The 23042-nt window shown below is 37.1% G+C and overlaps 1 protein-coding gene across 2 annotated transcripts in view; it reads left to right on the forward strand.

Moving 5' to 3' along the window:
* LOC126371698 (uncharacterized) overlaps positions 1-23042 on the forward strand; it is a 124225-nt gene that overhangs the window by 45785 nt on the left and 55398 nt on the right. The window contains exon 2 of one of the 2 annotated variants that reach the window (XM_050017003.1): positions 19327-19401. The exons of the other annotated variant lie outside the window; for it this stretch is intronic. Coding sequence (XP_049872960.1) covers positions 19327-19330 — 4 coding nt within the window. The 3' untranslated portion in view covers positions 19331-19401. Of the gene's footprint in view, positions 1-19326; positions 19402-23042 lie in introns of those variants that run through there. 2 annotated transcript variants of the gene reach the window in all.

Below are 23042 nucleotides of genomic sequence, written 5' to 3' on the forward strand. Positions count from 1 at the left end.
CTTTTAGTAATTACTAATTATAATGTTCTATCGTCCTCTACGTGATGGTAATATACGTGCCATCTCACAAAAACCTGGAAAAGCATATTAAATTAATTATTATATTTGAGTAGGTACTTATTATCGCATTTTCGGAGGTATGTCACCTAACCTTGGACCTGTCAAATCTTCAGGTTAGGTAAGGGAACCCTGTGAAAAACAGGATAATGCTAGGGAGATGATGAGTAGGTACTTATTATGTTTACGACGTTCTTTGGAAAATTTTCCTCCTGGGTTTGCCATCTGGTTATGAAGCAACTGTCCATAACAGGCATTTATAAAGTAAATCATTGCAATATCGTAGGCGTATTTCGATGAAATAGTGGGATGGGACTTAACTTTCTAGTAACTCTATACTTTCTTAGCTTTCTCAGTTTCAATTCCTAAAACTGAGAGTGACTAGGTAATATCTACTTTATATTATACTTGATTTATTTATTTATTCTTCAATGTATTTGATACACAAAGAGATAGCTTATAAAAAAAATACAAGCGTGTTCTATTAGTATTTTTAATGGACTTAGCTTTCCACACTTTATCTATCTTTCGTCTTTTAGGAGAGTTTCCTGTTGTATATTGGTAGCCAATCTAGTTTTATTCACTGCTTTCTCTGATGTCAGCAGATTTTCTGACGTCGCTGTAGAAAAAACCAGCTCTAAGTTCTCGCTTATACTTATTAGAATTTAAGTATAATCTTAGAGTATAGATGCAATCACATGACTGAGGCTTGTGGGATTATAAAGGTATTGCCATATTCCTTACCGTCGTAAATTGATTCACAGTTTCCACAAGCGGTGAAGATTTTATGGAAACTTTAACATTCCATCGGCTGATGATTACAGGAATTTAACGACGGCCTCGACCTTAGATAAAGTCCTGTGTCAAGAATGCGATAGAATGGATAATGAATCATGATCATTAAAAAAAACGTGTTGTAAAAGTATTACGACATACCTGTAATCAACATTGTATTGTTCCTGTTTATAACGTAGGAAAAGATTTAAGTGTGTAGGCAAATACACTTTAAGCTTAAGTACTTAAACAATTTATTGCTAAAGCTTCCTAAAAACATCCCGGTGAAATTATTTTCATCCGAATACCGTCGCTTTATAATGAAAACCTAGTAAGCGCCTTTTTGAAAAATAACATTCTGATTTCATTTTCTTTAACGAAACCTCCAAACCAGGGTTGATGAGGTTGGTAATCCACCTCACAACCCACACGATAGAAGAAGAACGAAACCTCGAAATGGACACACTATTTTCATTTCAAGGAAATCTGAGACTATGAACTTTAACCTGGACTATAAACTTTGAAACTAGTATATCCGTTTCGAGATTTTGTCGAAGAAAAATGCCATCAAAATGTGATCTCTCATCAAGGCTCTTGCAAGGTTTTCACTATAAGGCGTCAGTATTCAGAAATATTATATAGATTTTACTTCCAATCAAAATAAATAAGATTTCCATATAATTGCTATGCCTTGAGTCTTGCTCCCGCATCTTTGAGTGGGGATCTTAGTATCAAGGTACTCTAAAGTGGTTCAACCGCAGAATTTCAAACGGTCTGTGCTAACCACAGGGCAGGGTTTGAGACGGCGTCAAATTTCCTGAGTCAGCCAGCTTAGACCAGGGAATAATGGCCAATTTACTGTATCCCTATACTGTAGCCAATTAGTTGGGGTACTGGGGCGGAATACGCATGACCATGGTAAAGAGCTGGATAATCAAATTTGAATGTTAACGACTATCTACGTCAGATAGACAGATCTGACTGGTGTAAACCTCCCTAATCCCCAGAGGTGAACAGATTCACAAAAAAAAACAGAAGATTACTTGCTGTGACACTAAGTATTTAAGTTCTAAGATGCGTTATGATTAATTGTGTGGTGACAGACAGGACAGAACACAATCCCTTGAAGTCGGTTTTATGACAGGTATCCAGGACGAATAATAATAGCATTCTCGTTTTCTTTACTCTCAATTCAGTTGAGAAAAAGAAACCTTTTTATTTATCTATATCTCCATCTATACGTACAGTTTAAAGTAACAGCTGTTTTATACATAAAGTTGTACTTACCTTTAAAGAACTTTATAAATCGGAAAAGTTTGAAGGATGCGGATGGTGAGAGTTTCAAAGGAGAGTTTCAAATAGATTATATTTTTCTTGGAATAAAAATATACTCTGACAAGGAAAACGCCAAGACTCAGTTTATAGGAACCTTGAGACTTATTTTCCTTAAAATACTGAACAATTTTAATTTCCGTTCAAGTTATTCCAATAAGATGAGAACACCCAGGTTCCAAATATTAAAGCATGTCTACGTAATGGGTAAGTTCCACAGACATTAGTGAAAGGAAAATCTCTACCAAATTCGATCATATTTCAATTCCGCGCCAAATCCTATTAGGTATCTGCTTTTTTAAACTCGGACATTCTTCAATTAAAAATCTATTTTACTGAAGCCTTGATCCTTACTCAAACAGATTTATCCCGTAGCTAAATGAAAACTAAGGTCACTTTCCATACGCCGCTTGAATTTGGAATCATAAACCTGGCGCAAGCGAGTGAAACTCAAATCCCGGGCGCGGTGAAGGAGGGGGGACGCGGAAGGAAGTGCAGCGGGGAACGGGCCCCCTCTCCGCCCCGCGGTGTTGCCACGTGCGGTCATTTCCGACTAACATAGGGTATTTGAAACTCAAAATCCAAATCTTGATATATCATCAACGATTTTGTCAGAGGTGTTTATTTTATGTAATTTAATTGGGAACACAGTTGAACAGTAGCACTCGATTGCAACACATCTTTTAAAAATATGGTACCTATATACATAAAACTTATATTGTATTTTGTAATATTGCAGTAGTTTTGTTAACTTATTGTTTTTAAGAGCTGTTGCGCAATAACTTAAAATGTATATTAGGTCATGGTTGGTTGTTTTTCAAGTGGCTGTTATTCTATTCATTCTAGATACCTACCAATTGTTTTAGTAAAAGGTGTGTAAACCCGCCTGCCTGTTTAAATTTATTTAAATATTCAAAATAACACTAATACATTAAACATGAAATGAAAAAGTAAATTTGAATTTTAAATCAACACTACCCAGACTTTGTTACCATGGTTGTAATTATAATTTTCTGGAAATAGAAAATAATCATGGTAAATATCTACCTGAAAACTAAAAATATTTTTGTTTTTCTACAAATAACGTAATAGTCATTCAATATCCTCATCAACAATTGCATGCAAAGAAAAAATAAAGAATATACCTGAACAGAAAAATCAAACGAGACATTTTCTAACTTCCGAACGTAACCCTATGCATTTTCCCGTAACCCGCTCGGCGCACAGATCAAGGCCGAACTTTAGCCCAGTTTCACATTTTCCTGCTGGCAACCCTCGCGCTCAATAATTTGCGTGTGGCGTGCGGGGTGAGGGGGATCAGGCGCGCGCGGTGCAACAGCCCGGCGAGCCCTACCCACAAGGTCACTGTCGTGCACACGCGACTCTTCATTCACAGCCCATAATTATTGCTTTCGTTGCACTCCCATAACTGGGACTTTTACCCTACGCTATTTGTTTGTATAAGTGCAATAATTTGTCATTAGTATTTACATTGGTTTTCGCTTGCGGGCTCTAATAAGGATGTTTACCTTTTCAATTTCAAATGATTAGACATTTGGCGTTTTTTTCTTGAACTTTATAAACCGTGCAATGTTATTGGCTTTCTCTTAGGTACATAAGGAATACTCAAATAAAAGCAAAAAGTTACCTTCTTTTCTTTTTACCTTCCATCGTACACCATCACCATTACGAATAAAAGTTTAAAGTTACGCAAAACGTCCTATCAAACACTTGCGGTTAACTTCAGGTCAATATCCTAAAATGGCGGGTAGAATAAACCACTAGTTACACTCAAACCACTGTTCAGAAAACCCGGTAAAAAAACCAATTGCTGTAACCGGAAATCGTTACGGATAATCGGGTATTTTTGTATAAATGCGGTACTGGTAAATTGCTGGGTATAGAAAATAGTAGCTTAATATTTTATTGATGGGTAAAAGGAAAAGCATTGGCAAAAGCTGAAAGGGAAGTTGGGACTTTTGGTTGAAAAAGTATAGGGGACTTTTCTTTTCTCTCCATCTTGAAGTATTTATGAATGATTTGAGCCATCTTACCAAAATGCCACATTTCGATTTAGGTACTTAACTAAGTGTTGGTAAAAAATATTATAAATTCAAATTACCTACCTACCTACTAGAGCTGAGCTGTATGTGTATGTTTTTTTTTTTTATATTAACTGTTTAAATTTAAGACTACAAAGAACATTTTTAATTTAAATAGGTATTTGGAAACTTGTCAATGTTTTTATTAAAACCTGTACAGAATACTTACTAATGAAACTTACTATTATAAAATGCCTGTTGTAGGTACTAAAATTTAGTAATTAAAAAGCGACTACTACAACAACAATTACCCTTACGTGTTAAACTTGTAAAAAAAATAACTAGCGATAAAAATGTAGGACAAACTAAAATTGTGGAACAATTTCATACCTATAGAAAATGGCCGAAGACAGAGTCAGCAGTAATTACGGCGTAATTACTATAATTACAACCAGAGAAATGACGAATTCCAACTAAATTACTGTAATAAATTTATATCAGCGATCCATTATTAATATTACGCAATGGGTTAAGTAGTTTCTTAGGTCAAAGTTAAATTAGGTAAGGTCTAAAGGTGACAAAAACCTTTTCTTTTTTTGTCACGTTTTCCTATGACAGGTTGCATTTTCATACAAATTCCACAGTAATTTCGTGTTGACGTTTAGTAAGAAGTAGCTGATTTGAGTAGTTGGAAACTGGCCTATTGTATACGTAGTATTTAATATGTCAAAAGTACTCACTCGAAATAGTAAGCTTCACACGACCACGACGCGATACGATTGACTCTTACCCACGTCAAAGATAAATTATGAAATTCATAATTAAGTACTAAATAAAGACAAATCTAAACTGTCTAAAAACATTTTCTTTTTTATTTAACTTATTCATGAGTTTTAATCTGGAAAAACGTAATTATAACTCCAAAATTTTATCACGCTTTTCTGTGAAATCAGTGTGCTTTTTTCATACTTTCAAAGTAGTTAATAGTGAGACGTAATTTGCAACTATAACTGCAACTATTATTTATAACTGTACCTAAATTTATACACAACTAGCGACCCGCCTCAGCTTCGCTCGGGTGCAATGCTGAGGAAAAAATGAAATTATTTACGACATCACATTAAAAACCTCAAAAATAACAGTATTTCTCCACTATTTAATGGATGTTCATCATCATCATCAGCCCACTAACGTCCCCACTGCTGGGGCACGGGCCTTCCCTATGGATGGATAGGAAGATCGGGCCTTAAACCACCACGCGGGCCCAGTGCGGATTGGTGGTTATTAACGACTGCTAATGCAGCCGGGACCAACGGCTTAACGTGCCTTCCGAAGCACGGAGGAGCTCGAGATGAAAACTTTTTTTTGTGGTCACCCATCATGACCGGCCTCTGCAAAAGTTGCTTTACTTCAATAATCGCAGATCGAGCGCGTTTACCGCTGCGCCACCGAGCTCCTAATGGATGTTATTATACATTTAAACCTTCCTCTTGAATCACTCTATCTATAAAAAACATCGCATGAAAATCCGTTGCTTAGTTTTATAGATTTAAGCGTACTTACATAGGGATATAGGGACAGAAAAAGTGACTTTGTTTTATACTATGTACCGATAAAAATCTTTATATTTTATCGTTATCTTTATGTTTTGACGTTTACACAGACACTACGGAATGACGTTCACGCGCATCTGTATGTGTGACGTCTGACGCCCTTATGATTGAAGACTAAAGTAAGACCAAGGGGGTGAGGTAAACCTATCTCAGCCGCTGGTGGGGAGCGGAGAGTCGCTGTTCTATATGAAGTATTATTCCTTATTCTATGATAAAAAAGTAACTGTTTTCACTGATTCGAAACTAGCCTCCGATTTTGAATATAGGGTAAATAACAACATGACAATCTTTAATACAATGACTTATAACATCGTCAAATCATAAATCAGAATAATTTATTCAACGTAATTATGGAGGAGTTACACAATTTCTTTTAGTGACGTTTTGACATCTTTATTCATTGAATAAAGAATATTTATTTTTATTTATTTAAATTTTTATTTTAAATAAATAAATAAATAAAAATAAATAAATTTTATTTGTTTAAAATTGCCATCAGATGAGATTGTGGTGAAATGCTTGCCTAACATGCATTAAAAAGAATACGCTAGTAAAGGAAATCTTCGAGGAAATGAAAACCTCTAACTAATGTTCCATTATTTTAAATAAACTAAAATGACAATTAACAATTTTAACCAATCACAGCATAGGATTTCTATCAAAATAGGAAATCAGTTAGGTACACAATTAAGCTCCCGTTTGCAATAGAAATGAAACTCATCCACCGAAGCCATTATTTATTTCGAGGCTGTTTATTTATTTATAATGATAGACACGCCATGACAGTCAGGTGGCAGAAATAACGCCCATACACTGCCATACAAGTAGTAGTTAATAAAAATAAATTGGCTGTAAACATCAATTAAGATGTCTTTATGCAATAATGGGTTATTTATTTATAAAAAAGGTACACCAACAGCTTATATAAAAGTTTAAAAAAGGAAGGAAGGGTTTTTTTTAATTTATTTGAATCAACCAACAATGATACAATATGGTTTAATAATTAATATTACAATTTTTGACTTGGTAATTGTACCACCAGCGGCGTTGACCGTACTTTACTAAATAAGTAAGAGGAAGCAGATCGAACCTCACACTATTACAATAATTAATTAATACAAGAAAGAAAGAAATGTAATGAAATATATCAATACAATAGACAATAAGTTTAAGTGTTTTAGTTTAAGTTTTGGTTAAGTAATAAATAATTATATTCTTCCTACGGAAGTAATGGCGCTAATATTTGTTTGAGGGTTAGAAAAATAGTTTTGTATGGAATCATTGACGCTTGATTAAAACATTGAATTTTCTCCCATAGTATATGTAGTAGTTTAAGTAGTGATATTTATTTATAATAACAGTTATAATTATGTGTATTATTATTATGTAGTCGAAAGTGTATTTATTTTTATTTGTACAAGTATTCCCATGCTGCACTATCCCGCTATATTACATAATATTCAATATCTCCTATACTTAAAGGTTGCCTGGAAGAGATTGCTACTTAGCAATAAGGCCGCCTATTGTACTAATTGTATTTCTCTTTTGTTTTGTATTTTGTTTTTTCCTGTTTGTGCAATAAAGTATTTGTTATGTTATGTTATGTTATGAAAGCTGATTTGGCTTGACTTTGTACGCATCAAGCTCTGAGATGTGTCCATCTCAGTGTTCTCGGCGGTAAAAAGGCGCAGAACTTATGTAAAAAGAGCTTTATTACCTAACCTTTAAAATAGAATAAGGAATAATACTACGTATAGAACGGCAACTCTCCGCTCCCCACTAGAGGCTGAGCTAGGTTTACCTCACCCCCTCGAACATAGTGTAGTCTCCAATCGTATGGCGTCAGACGTCACACACACAGATGTGCGTGTACGAAAACCTCAATGTGTAGTGTCTGTGTAAAACGAAGTGATTTGTATGAAGTGTCCGGGGCATGCCTTTAATCAGATAAGGCAAGTACTAGTAATAATAATTTAGAAAAAAAACCGCGTCCTTACTGCTTAGTATAAAAAAATATATAATAATAATAAACCCAAGCTCAGCGTCAACCGCATCCAGTCCCCACATTTGCGAACTCAAAATTTTCACCCAAAAAGAAATTAAACATTCCATTATACCTACCTACTTACGTTTCAGACGAAAATATTTTGGTGCTTATTAAAAAAAGTGAGTTTTCCCCCACAACAGCGGCATTCGCATGTTACGGTATTCACAGCAATTAAAGCAGACGGAATAACTCGCGTAAGAACGCTGCGAACATTCTACAGACATTCTAAACATTCCAACAAAGGCCTACAAGCGCTGCTGGCATTCTTCCCACATATTTATTTTGTGTCACTCACTTTACAATTGGCTCTCCCCACTCGCCTCTATGTTCTCTATGCCCAGAAGGGTTAAAAAGGCCACATCGAAACAATTCATGTAAAAAAGCCATATTGCAATTTAACATTTACGCATATAAAAGTAAGTGCGCAATGCAAATAAGTGTCGAATAGCAATATTGCTTTTTAGGTGAATTGTTAATGGCAATAGGCTCGCCCCTATTACATGGGATTTAATCATAGCTGTCGAGTGAGTGTAGTACTAAGTATACATCTCTACCTATCGCTTAGGTAATACAGGTATGACGCTATGGTAATTTATGTCACTCACTTTTCTAGTAGACTCACGCCCGTAATCCCTAAAAGGGTGGGCAGAGCCACAAGTGATTAGAGGACAACTAGCGACCAAGTCCTAAGGTGGATATGATGAACCACATAGTTTACGGTGCGCGGTCATCATCCCAACACTCACACATTTTTGCAAAACCACATTCAAATGTAATTTTTGTTAACAAAACCTGGGGGTCTAAAAAGGCCACATTAAATTAATCAAATCAAAGCAATTCATCTGAATCTGAATCAGAATAATTTATTCAACGTAATTATCATAGATAAACTTGTTGAAGGTCAATTTAACATTTTTGAATCTAGATACGTCATTTCGCAAGGTGTTCGCTGAGGAGAAGAAATGACAAGAAACTGCAACAGCAACACATCTTTTAAATCAATGTAGGTACATCTGAAAAGCATTATTGCAATTTAACATTTGCGCATATAAGTGCGCAATGTCAAAAAATATCAAATAGCAATATACTCATTCTTAGAGTAATTATTGTTCGTATATTATTATGGCCTTTTTAACCTCCCTGGTGATAGACACGTTACTTTCATTGAGTTCCATTCCAGGTAAAAAAATGTAATTTCAATTTTTATCCGAAATAAAATACATTATCAAGTAAGCATGGTCCTTTATGTTTGCGAGGACAATACCTACTAATACGTCTGGAAAAATCAAAACAAATTCTTTGTTTTTATTTTTAGTAGGAATTTGTTTTGATTTTTACATAAAAAAAACTTTTCAAGAAATTAATGTCTATGGCCTCCGAGACTGGGAAAAAGTACTTGATAGGAATTCTTGTGATGTTTAATAAAGGAATTCTTCGAAGGTAATCGATTCTTCTTAAATTGTTATTGGAATTTTCCAAATATTTGAAATAATATGCCTTTTAATTTATACGCTTTGAAAACTTACGCTTTTTATGTTAATTAATAACCTCCTTGGTTGAAGTCTTTTAAAAAACGGTCCATGGGCTGATTACTTGTTATCACAGAGTTCATAGTTTTTATTTTACAAACCATTGTAACCAGTTATTGTACCTTAAAGTTTTTAAACTTTAATTTTTGAATTCTAAATTTGGAATTGAATAGGCATTTAATTTGAATACTTCATTTATTTTCATAATTGTAACTGCTGCTAAGGTTTTATTGATACTAGCAAAATATACTTGTAATAAGTAATAATTGTCTCACCTAATAAATGTTATTATTTCAATAACAGTTTTTTTGCAAAGTTGTTGAGCGGGACTGGTTGGCTTTTTATTTTTACGAGACTGTTGTATAATAAAAAAGGAACTAAATGGGACTTAAACATAACTGGAGAGGAGTGAGTGATTTCTCTTCTTCTATTGTGTGCGTTGTGAGGTGGATTACCAACCCCACCAACCCTGGTGTCAGGGTTATTATAGAGTCGCCAAAGGCCCTTGACATGGCTCATGTAACGATTACTCATAGTAAGTAGCAACCGGGACCAACGGCTTAACGTGCCTTCGAAGCACGAATTATCAGGACAATCAGGTGATCAGCCTGTAATGTCCTAACCAAACTGTGGATCACAAAGTATGTTTTGTGATATTTCCGTGATCGTGAGCCCAACGCTCAACCCCTGGACCTCAGAGGCCGTTTACACCTTTGCCTAAAGATTTGGGAATACAGGTCGACGATTTCCCTCATTCAGCGCTTATCGCTATCGACCCACTAGGGTCGATTAATTCTTTCAAATATTTTTGCTCTCAGACGACACCCTGAGCCGAGGCTCGCGCCCAACTGGGCACCCTCAGACCTGTTGTCTTAAACGTTGTACCGGGTGAGAGCCTTCAGCGCTCCCCATTTGTCCGGCCAAGTAGTTAATGCCATCTGCGGCAAATCTACAATAAGTCACGTCAAAAAAAAAATATAAAAAAAATAAAACGGAATAGGGGCGTGGTACTGTTTTGTTGCTTACGAAAGGACACAAAAATGTTTTTATTATGACTGGGTTTTTTCCTTTTTTCAGAGTATTTATTTAACCTTGTATTGGGCCTTTCCGGGAATTTCCAAGGACCCTGTAAATAAATAATACGTAATAAACAAGGAAAATTATAGGTAAACATCTGATCGCGAATCGTCCTTGCTTGAACTTCTTTCGTCCTTGTTAAATAAACAGGAACCTTATTTGAGTAAATATTTAGGTAAAAACTATTATGACTTATTCCAGGTTTGCCTCAGACGGCACACTACTTGGCTGGACAAATATGTAACCCTAAGACAAAATATGTGTGAGGGCGTTAGTGACGGTGTGTGTGAGTTAGTATGTGTGGACAAAAAGATCTGGCTCAGTAATCACTTCCACCAGGATTACAACCCACACCAAAAGAAAAAAGAGTCTATATTACCATCCCCAATGGAGTGGGACCCACAAGTAATCAGAACACATTATCACCTGCGGGTTAATAAGGCCATATCGAAGCAATTCATTCCAAAGGCAATATTGCTATTTGACATTTGCGCATAAAAGTACGTGTGCAGTGCAAGCAAATGTCAAATAGCAATATTGTTTTTTTCGATGAATTGCATCGATGTGGCCTTTTTAAACCCCCCGGTGTCTTGTTGGTTGAGCAAACTTGGGAAATTCCGTAGATTTAACAATGTAAATTGACCTTCAACAAGTTTATTAATACGTGTTTCTTATTTATTGTCCTCCATAACCACAAGTAGAATCAAATCTTCTTCTATTATGTGGATTGTGAGGTGAATTACCAACCCCATCAACCCTAGTGTCAGGGTTATTACTGACCCGCCATAGGCCCCTGACATGACTCATGTAACGACTACGTAGTTACATCAGTAAGTAATAACCGGGACCAACGGCTTAACGTGTCCTCCGAAGCACGGATCTTTTTACTTTTTGGACAATCGAGTGATCAGCCTGTAATGTCCTAACTAAACTAGGGATCACAAAGTGATTTTTGTGAATTGTCCCCACCGGGATTCGAACCCGGGACCTCCGGATCGTGAGCACAACGAGCCGTTAGAGTAGAATCAAATAGTAATTGTTAACACATCATGAAGTCACGAGCGGTCACAAGAGAACCATAAAGTGCACCACACTCCTACGCACCATATAAATCACTATAATGAAACGGACATCAAAACAGAAATCATATCGTTCCCTAGCGACACTTATCCAATTTATCAACCAACACAATCGACTCCAAACCTTGAGGGGTTTGTTTTTGGTTCACTTTGCTACATCCTTAGAGATTATGGTTCTTGCAGGGTATAGCTTCACTAACATAATTTGAAACGTTTTATTCACCCTTCGTTTTATGCTTCCCTGGTACGGTCACGAGTATTAATATGTATTCACTTTGGTACCATGTCACATTAACTTTTTTGACAAATTGAACTGTAAGTCTCACTAAATGTCAAATATGTTAGTGCGACAGAGTCCTAAAGTGGGTACATTATATTGTTCACGACTGTACCTACTGCAGTGTCTTGAGTCTTGAGTGTGAATAGCGTATCATTAAAAAAGAAAATCGAGTATTCAGGGGGTTAAATAGGCCACATCGAAGCAATTAAAGAAAGAAAGAAAGAAAATATTTATTCGGCATACTTAACACTAATTAACAAAAAAATAATAATAATTATACATAGTGCCGAAACGGCTTCAGCTCAGCAAATGTCACGGCCTAGCTGTAGCAAGACTATGACGCTGATTTTCAGCTGCAGCCGGTTGGGACAGTAAAACAAAAAGAACTGGGCTCTAAAGTCTAAGCACATAATTACGTACCTAAACCGTAATATAAAGTATTTGAGGAAAAAGAAAATAATAAGAAAAAATAAATAAATTAATAATTCTGTATATTATGTATTATACTGTATGTGTGTGTATATACTATTATGTATGTGAGTTATATATGGCTTACATGAAGCATGAATATTTTTAATAGGTTGTATCACCGCTTAACTGGCATTGTAGAAAGTGTTCTTTTACCTTTGACCGGAAAGTATTAACAGAATTCATCTAAGAAGCAATATTGCTATTTGGCATTTGTTTGCATTGCGCACTTACGTTTACATGCGCAAATGTCAAATTGCAATACTTACTGCTTTTTACATGAATTGCTTCGATGTGGCCTTTTTAACCTACAGAGGCTACAAGGAAAACATCGTGAGCAAACCCACATTCCCGAGAAATGCATTTTTCAGAGGTATGTGACCTAACCTGTACTGGGCTGGTTTTCCCTTCGCCAGTTGGAAGGTTAGATAGGCAGTCGCTTCAGACACCAGGATATATGGACCCGAACCAATCCTGCCGATACCCTTCAGTCAGTTACGCTCGTGGGTACGGGACCATACCCAGCAACTACACAGCGACAGGTGGGCACAGCTGCCCACATGCAGACAGTCGAAGGATATCATGCCGATGATATCCAAGAGCTTCACTCGCTGACTGCTTCGTTTAAACCGCAATAACCTTCGAATAGTAGTGGGCAGTATTACGGGTCACTGCCCACTCAACAAGCACCTATTTAACTTAGGGATAACGGACAGCCCACTTTGCAGAGGCTGTCTGGACGCAGAAGAAACTGCCCCCCATGTAATCCTGGAATGCACGGGAGTGTCAGCACAACGGGCAAAAATCCTCAAAGGAATGGGGTCGCTCCGCGAAGCCTGTGAAAACCCTAGGAGGCTTCTGAGCTTCTGGAAGGAGTTAGGTTGGCTTACGTAGTCAACAATTACACGCATAATGGGCCACCTTAGAGTCTAAATGCGGAAAACAGAGCCCACTAACTAACTAGGCAGTCGCTTGTGTAAAAAACCGGACCTGTCAAATCTTTAGGTTAGGTAAGCGGACCCTGTGAGAAACGGGATAATGCTAGGGAGATGATGAATGAATGATTACCATCCGCCAGCCATGGAGCGATGATATCTAGCGTATATCCAAAGATACAAAAAGAAGAAGGAAAAATTGAAGGGAAGAGAGGAAGGGGTAGACCTAGGATAACATTTATGAAACAAATAAAAGAGAAGGTGCAGGTCGTGTCGTATCGGGAGGTGAAGGTTTTGGCGGGAAGAAGAGATGAATGGCGATTACTCCACCGACAAGAGCGCAGCTCTTAAATAGAGAGAGAGAGAGATCCAAAGATACATTTTAATTTTGAGATGGATGTACTTCTGACTACCCCAATTGGGATAATGTGAGCTTATGGTATCATTTTTACTTCCACACGACAATAAATTCCCAACCAACGTTTGCACAAAGGCATTAAAGGGTGACATCAGAGGTCAAGCCAGAGCCGTCGTCCATTATACGGACAACAATAAAGTGCAGTGCGATTGTCTGTGTGTTTGTCACCGAATAAGGAAACAAAGGGAATGTTACGCCCTTGTATATACTTATTGTATGAAGAGAGAGTGGGAAGGATGCTTCTGGAACGTATAGCCATAGAATAAGGAATAATACTACGTAGAACGGCAACTCTCCGCCCCCCCACCAATTCGTATCGGGGCTGACCTTACTCTGGGTCTTACTTTAGTCATAGACTAAGGAAAAATACTACGTATAGAACGGCACCTTTTCAAATATTTTTCCTCAGACGACGCCCTGAGCCGAGGTTCGCGCCCAACTGGGCACCCTCAGACCTGTTGTTTTAAACGTTGTACCGAGTGAGAGCCTTCAGCGCTCCCCATTTGTCCGGCCAAGTAGTTAATGCCATCTGCGGCAAATCTACAATAAGTCACGTCAAAAAACAAAAAAAAAAGAACGGCAACTCTCCCCACCAACACGACATCAGTAAGGGATATAGTCACCTTCTTTTTCTATCGTGATGGTTGTGAGGTGGAATACCAACCTCATCAACCCTGGTGTCAGGGTTACTATAGAGCCGCCAAAGGCGTGTCATGACTCATGTAACGACTACATATTTACATCAGTAAGTAGTAACCGGGACCAACGTCTTAAAATGCTTTCCGATTGATTGAGGGGAGGCCTGTGCCCAGCAGTGGGACGTATATAGGCTGTTTATAAATATATGTGTATGTTACCTTTATCATTATAATGTATACATGCATATTTACGTCGATACGCAAAATAAATGTCGAAAGTAACCGCAAAGTTGCATCAATATTACAGCGTCGAGCCTCACCGCATTCTTCTGCGCACCCCTCACGGAGTGATATTATCTTTATGGCTCACTTTATGTTTAATATCGGCTTGCAACTGACAGGCGGAGTGACGTAAAATGTAATCAAAGATACCACCACTACAGGCATTGATGTATAATATGTTACTATATATTGGCGACGATTTGATTTTTGCATGCTTACGTGTAAGCTGAAAACACTGGACATAAAATTGTAACAACATCTTATTGTACTGTTTTCTGGCAAATAAACTATTATATTCTATACTATTCTATTCTAACATACATACATACATAAACTCACGCCCGTAATCCCTAATGGGGTGGGCAGAGCCACAAGTAATCAAAGACAACTTGCAGCCACTGTTGATACGAATTCCAAAGATGGATATGATGAACCTTATGGTGATAAGGGATCAGCCTATCGCCCATAACATTAGTCCATCATGTTAGAGGACACAATCCCTCTGTCGGTTTTTACGACATGCCCGGGAAGAGAAGCAGCTGAACGTGTTCTATTCTAAGAAATGTAATGAAATGTATCAATACAATAGACAATAAGTTTAAGTTTTGTGTTTGTGTTTTAGTTTAAGTTTTGGTTAAGTAATAAATAATTATATTCTTCCTACGGAAGTAATGGCGCTAATATTTGTTTGAGGGTTAGAAAAATAGTTTTGTATGGAATCATTGACGCTTGATTAAAACATTGAAAGCTGATTTGGCTTGGCTTTGTACGCATCAAGCTCTGAGATGTGTCCATCTCAGTGTTCTCGGCGGTAAAAAGGCGCAGAACTTATGTAAAAAGAGCTTTATTACCTAACCTTTAAAATAGAATAAGGAATAATACTACGTATAGAACGGCAACTCTCAAAAATTCAAATTCAAAAATATTTATTTTTCAAAATTGGCTTACAAAGTTAGCGCTTTTTGAACGTCAAAAATTAAATTACATAATTATTATGTAACTAGCTGTAAAACTACTACCACATCGGAATCTGTAACGCTGAGGGAAAGACATGCGACTAGCGTCTCCGCTGTCCACCAGCTTCTGAGCTAGGTTTACCTCACCCCCTCTCGAACATAGTTTAGACTTGAACAGTATGGTGTCAGACGTCACACACACAGATGCGCGTGTGCGATAATGTCAATGTGTAGTGTCTGTGTAAAACGAGGTTGTTTGTAAGAAGTGTCCGGGGTGTGACTTAAGGTATCGGATTAAGTCAGTTTTCCGTATTTCCGTTTTGACGTGGCTTATTCTAACATTGTAAGTTTTCCATTAACCGCGATTGCTTTGGAAACTTTTTTGTAGGAAAGAGAAAAAGGCAGGACGTCTCTGTTTCAATTTAATCCATAACTGTCTTCTTTGGGTGGAAGTAAAGTAATAGCAAGAAATGCGTCCAGGGTATATACAGGGTGTTAGTAACATCGTAACGAAAACTGAGGGATGATTCAGACCATGATTCTGAGTTGATATCAAGTGTAATTTTTCGTCGCAAAAGGATGGAACTGAAAAAAATAAAAAACACTAAATTTTTCATGAATTTTCCGACTGAAAATTCCCCTTGATATCAACTCAGAATCATGGTCTGAACCATCCCCCTCAGTATTCGTTACGGTGTCACTAACATCCATACCTACTTGTATCGCTACCTGTATGTACTTGTAGGGGGTATTATTGACATCGTAACGAATAATTAAAACACATAATAACGGGTTCTTACCGCGTTTAAATGGGGATATGAGACTCCCGATATTTCGACCGCGTAAACTTAAAACAATGTATCGTAACGAATACTGAGAGGGATGATTCAGCTCATTATTCTTGAAAATTCCACTTGCTATTAACTCAGAATCATGGTCTGAATCATCTCCCTCAGTATTCGTTACGATGTTACTAATACCCTGTATATACACCTAAATATACCTAAAAGTTCTCCCAATATAACTTTAACTAACATAACATGAGCTCACTACTATACGAGTACGTATACCCCAATAGGGTAGTTTCCAACTGGTCAAATCAGTTACTTTCACTAAACGTCAAAACACGAAATTACTATGGAATTTGTATGAAAAAGCAACCTGGGATGTCACAGATAAACGTGACAAAATATCGCACTAACTATTAAATTTTTTTTTACTCTTCTATTCTATCGTGTGAGTTGTGAGGTGGATTACCAACCTCATCAACCCTGGTGTCAGGGTATTATTGACCCGCCAAAGTCCCCTGTCATGGCTCATGTAACGACTACATACACATCAGTAAGTAGTAACCGGGACCAACGGCTTAACGTGCCTTCCGAAGCACGGATCATCTTACTTTCGGACAATCAGGTAATCAGTCTGTAATAACCTAACCAAACTAGGGATCACAAAGTCATTTTTGTGATATGTCCCCACCGGGATTCGAACCCGGGGCCTCCGGATCGTGAGCCCAACGTGAGTCAAACCACTGGACCATCAAGGCCGTTGAAAACATACAACAAAAGAGAAACGTAAGCCACTATGATGACATAATTATTTTCTGATATTGGGAGCCTAGTTTCCGGATAAGTTTTAAGTATCAGGCACTAGCTTTTTACTAACATCCCTGACCAGTCTCAGACCGTATTACCAGTTCAAACTAGTTACCCCACTAGTTTCGCATAAAAACAAGAACTACCTTATCTGCAGTAGCAACTCGCATCTTCGTATTATCATGTCCAGGATAAAGCGATAAAGAACTCGATATAAACCGGGTTACAATGTTACTAAGCCAGCAGAACCCTTGGGTATTTATAGAAGGACCCTTTTTTAGAGTTCCGTGGAGAGACCCTCGTAACTCGATTATGTTATTTTTCGGGAAATCAGTAAAGTGCCAGAGTAAGGATATTATTGTTGACAAGAACTTTAAGGATACTTTCCTGTAAGCCTGTTTTCACTAAAAATAATAATCTCGGAACATACATAAAAAAAAACCTGTCGAACTGAGAATCTCTTCCTTTTTTTGAAGTCGGTCAAAAGTTTAAATGGTTCCCTCTCATTCTAATAATAAGATCGAAATAGAGCATCGAAAGTGATTTAGTTTTTTGTACAATAAATAACCACTGAATAATTCACGGTTGTCCGAAAAAGTAAGATGATTCCGCGCTTCGGAAAGCACGTTAAACCAGCAGGGCAGCGTGGTAGAGTATAAGTACTCCATAGGTCTTCGGTTGATTGCGGGGAGGCCTGTGTCCGACAGTGGGACGTATATAGGCTGTTTATAATAATAATATCGACGGGGAAGAGGCAAATACTCCTATCTTACACAGACCTAACTTTACAGGAGAAGGAAAAAACTGAGTAACTTTCTTTGTTAATAATTATAGCACGAAGTCATTTTCTGAAAGTAGTTTTATTGTTTCAAGAGATATTTTTTTAAACTAATGTTAATTTTGTATATATAGGGGAATTAAAGTTAATGTAAGTTAGAACCTATTGGTTTCTGTGTTGTGTCCAAAGTTGTGACGTTAGACGGTTTTTCCACTTGTATAACTATTTAAAGTTAAATAAAACCCACGTACCTATATACGTATACGTACGTATTTGTATATGTAGTATATTTATATATTTAATCTACTTAGTACTATTAACTTAGAAAAAACTACTTCATTAGTTTGTACTGTAAAATATTCTACTAATCTTGTGTCATCATCATCATCAGCCCATTAACGTCCCCACTGCTGGGGCACGGGCCTTCTCTATGGATGGATAGGGAGATCGGGCGTTAAACCATCACGCGGGCCCGGTGCGGATTGATGGTTATTAACGACTCCTAATGCAGCCGGGACCAACGGCTTAACGTGCCTTCCGATGCACGGAGGAGCTCGAGATGAAAACTTTTTTTTTGTGGTCACCCATCCTATGACCGGCCTTTGCGAAAGTTGCTTAAATTCAACAATCGCAGACCGAGCGCGTTTACCGCTGCGCCAATAAACTAATCTTGTGTAAAAAACAACAAATTAAAATACTAATACGGAACCCGCTTAGGTCCAAAGAGCACTTGCCAGCCTTTTATCAATTAAAGCACGGGTCCCTTGCCTTGCAATACTCGTCAAGGATGCACCCACTACGATACAGGAATTCACCACAAACTGCTATCACTTAACCAAACCACTTTCAACTCTAAACTAACATACAAAAAGCTTACAGTAAACGCAAAATACATTTTTGTAAAAGACAAAATTGTGCTCTACAGGAATTTAAACTCTGCTTAAACGTGTTAAAGGTTAATAGTGGACTGGGGGGTAATTTGCTGGTTTTGTTCTCGCTGAATGTGTAGGGTTGTCCGTTATTAGTAACAGGTGTATTATGTTGCTAGTACGAGTACTTATTAGTATACTATACCGAGGTATATTTTTCTATTAAAAATATGTTCTTTTTTATTTTTAAGTTTAACAAATATCAATATATTATTTGCATGTCGTAGCATAGTCGTACGGTCACTAGTATTAATAATAATATGTATACACTTTGGTACCATGTCACATTAACTTTTTTGACAAATTAAACTGTAAGTGTCACTAAATGTCAAATATTATGTTAGTGCGACAGAGTCCTAAAGTGGGTACATTATATTGCTCATGACTGTACTAGTACGCATGCGCGTGTTTTTATTTCAACTTTTAACAATGTTTTTATATTTAGAATATTTTTCAAAATGTGCATCAAATATTCATTTAAATTGTTCTTGTTTCAGGTAAGTACATATCGTACAATGGCCCAGTCATCCTTAACAACGAGAGAAAAGTCAATAATTAAAAAATAAAAGTAGGTAAGTTTTTTCATAAGTCCTTAACATAAGTAGTAACTCAATCGACTCGTCGTCAATGCCTTCGGGCAAGTCTAGATAAAAAAAACTATTTTTAAATTTATTTCGTTATTTGACAAGTCTTACATAATTTAACTACTACCACAGTAGTCCACTTTATTGTTTCACATAATCCTCATAAGGATCAAAATAAAATGATTTAAGTACTTAGGTACAAAGATTGGCAATTGTCGCTATACGCAAACGTAGCCCATTTCTATCACAAGCTCTTTGAATTTAACGCACCAATTCAATAATTCGTCGCTGACGTCGCAAACAGACGTATCTGCAATTTTCTGCTAAAATAATTTGTGTCTTATTGACAATAGCATAAGGTGCAAATCAGATCCGCCAAAAATTTGAAATACGTCAGTTTGCGACGTCAGCGACGAATTTTCGATTATACTCTATAAATACCAGTCGACACAGTCCCATCCCTACGGAATTACGAATTCATTTGTGGTCGAGCGCGTGTCCATTGTATTCACCACCAGACACGTCAAACGAGATTATATCCAGATCCATTGTCATATGTGTGATGTAATTTGCTCAAATAGAACGAACTACACGGTACGGTATAGTACATATAGCCGTGGTACTGTAGGGTCGGATGAATGGCGACTGCATTTAATTAGTGCGGTAACGAATCCCTCTGGGAGTCGTGTGTTTCGAATTAGGGATCGATTCCTAATCGACTACTAATAGGTAAGGCTGTTTTTCTTTATCGGCAAATGAACACAACATATCATAAGCTCACAACTAAATACCAATTGGGTAGTTTCTTATGTCAAAGATAAAGGACTAAATAAAGACAAAAGTTTTTAAGAAGGCGACAAAAAAGTTTTTTTTATTCAAATTATTTATGAATTTTGATAAAGAAAAATGTAATAATAAGTGCGACATTTTGTCACGTTTTTCTATGACGTCACAGGTTGATTTTCCATACAAATTCCATAGTAATTTCGCGTTTTGATGTTTAGCAAAAAGTTTTTTCTTCTTATCGCGTGGGTTGTGAGGTCGATTACCAACCTCATCAACCTGTAGGGAGCGCTGGTAATTGTAATAAAACCCCACAGAAATAATTGAATGAACTGTATTACTTAGGATAATTATATTAAATTACAAGATCCAAACATTGAGACGCGTTGGTTTTCTCGCGCTAGAGATGTGACTGAACATAAATGGTAGACTATTAGGTATGTCCCATACACAACCCTGGTGTCAGGGTTATTACTGAGCCGCCAAAGGCCCCTGACATGGCTGAAGTGTAACTCAAAAAAGTAAGTTATTAGTCTAGTTGGACACCACCTTATTATAGTCAAAGGCATCTATCGCAAGATTAACTAAATACCCACACCTCAACGAGGAGCTTTCTGTTAGGCCAGCGTTAGTGCAACTATGTTAGTGAAAACTGCATATAAAATAAATTCAATTTAAATTAAAATTATTTACTTAAAATTAATTTAAATTCAAATAAATTTGTCTTTTTCAAATGTATCCTACCTATAAAATGTAACTTTTTTATTGTTTTCTATTACTTTTGTTATTCTAAATTGTACTATAATATGTTATAATTTTTACTACTTTTTTTAATGGCTAGCTCGCTGGTGTAATAAAAGTGTTAGGTTAGGTTAGTTCGCTGGTGTAATAAAAGTGTTAGGTTTCCTTAGTGCGGGGTCCACCAGTAATACACATTACACACACACATACACACACACATATACAGTATACATGTTTAAGTTTTTTGATAAATAAACATATTCTATTCTATTTATATTCTACTGTTCTAGAGAGATGGGACCCCAAGGAGCCTACTTATGAACAAAAGCCATTGAATTATGTTTTGTTCATTAAGTGTCTGTCTGTCGTTAAGGAGTTCTGGAGATGTTCGCGAAGTGTATTTTAAGGAAACTTTGACAACTTGATTTTAGGGATTATCTTCTTATCGTCGACTTACAGCGAATACCAAGTAAACCACGTGATCTTGCAATGCATTCGCTAGTTTCAATCCAGGTAAAAAATTGTGGTCTAAATTTTTACTAGGATTGAAAACCATTGAAACAAATTGAAGAAAATTACATCCAAATATTTTTTTTATTACCTACCTACCCCTTTGAGGATACAAGCATGGTGCTTTGTTCAAATTTATAGTTAGTATGCTGTAATCGGCAAGGATAAGGATGGCTTTAAGGTTTATAAGTCCTCACAAGTTAATACTCGTACAGTCATGAGCAATATAATGTACCCACTTTAGGACTCTGTCGCACTAACATATTTAACATTTAGTTAGACTTACAGTTCAATTTGTCACAAAAGTTAATGTGACATGGTACCAAACTCTCTGGCATAGCACTATTACTCTCTGGGGTAAGACTGGCCTCCCAAACAGCGAGCCTCGGTTGAAGACCCCGGCCTCCGCGCAGCTTAGCATTTTTTTTTAATCTTTCCCGGTGCGATTTGGGGTCCCTTATAAGACCACTGGGAATAAAAAACCTTTTACTTATGCTCAATTTTAACTCTAAAAGCCTGTCGCGCGAGTTACCTCCTCTTCAGAAAAAAACATTCATTGTCACAGGAGAAGGGGTAGAAAACCATCAATCCTGCTCTTTGGACCTAAGCGGGTTCCGTATTAGTATTTTAATTTGTTGTTTTTACACAAGATTAGTTTATTAGTACACGAGGAGCTCGGTGGCGCAGCGGTAAACGCGCTCGGTCTGCGATTGTTGAATTTAAGCAACTTTCGCAAAGGCCGGTCATAGGATGGGTGACCACAAAAAAAAAGTTTTCATCTCGAGCTCCTCCGTGCATCGGAAGGCACGTTAAGCCGTTGGTCCCGGCTGCATTAGCAGTCGTTAATAACCATCAATCCGCACTGGGCCCGCGTGATGGTTTAAGTCCCGATCTCCCTATCCATCTATAGGGAAGGCCCGTGCCCCAGCAGTGGGGACGTTAATGGGCTGATGATGATGATGTCACAGGAGAGTCTTATACTTTACAAAATATTTTCTCGTCGTACTTACGCGATGTTTATGTTTCATTTTCCATCTTAAAGAACACGTTATTTACACGGAACCTTTCAAAATAATCTCAAGTTGTGCTTTATTTATCTTTCTTCACAGTCATCAGATGACTGCGCGGTTTTACACGTAATCTTTCTAATGCGCATCGTAATAAAAGGAAGTTTATTTTTATACAAAAAAATACTACGGGACTCCATTTTTTATTTTCTATTCGCGGAATTTGTTCCATTTGTGTGTGTTTTTTCTAAGTGCAAAGTGACAAAGTTTGAGAGATTATTGTACAACTATAATTATTTATCTATTCAATTAATGTAACTAGATATATCCTTTACGTTCAGAAAGTCCAACTTGCAAAATATCCACATAGAAAAATGTCCAGGTCGCAAAATGTCCAGGTCGCAAAACGTCCAGGTCGCAAAATGTCTTATATCTAAAGGTGTTCACCCCTGCCGGTCTCCGATACCGACCCCGCCGGCGTGGTCGACGATTTCCCTCAATCAGCGCTTATTGCTATCGACCCACTAGAGCTGATTAATTCTTTCAAATATTTTTCCTCGACGCCCTGAGCCGAGGTTCGCGCCCAAC

Source organism: Pectinophora gossypiella, chromosome 13 (assembly GCF_024362695.1).
Source record: "Pectinophora gossypiella chromosome 13, ilPecGoss1.1, whole genome shotgun sequence".
Classification (NCBI taxonomy): domain Eukaryota; kingdom Metazoa; phylum Arthropoda; class Insecta; order Lepidoptera; family Gelechiidae; genus Pectinophora; species Pectinophora gossypiella.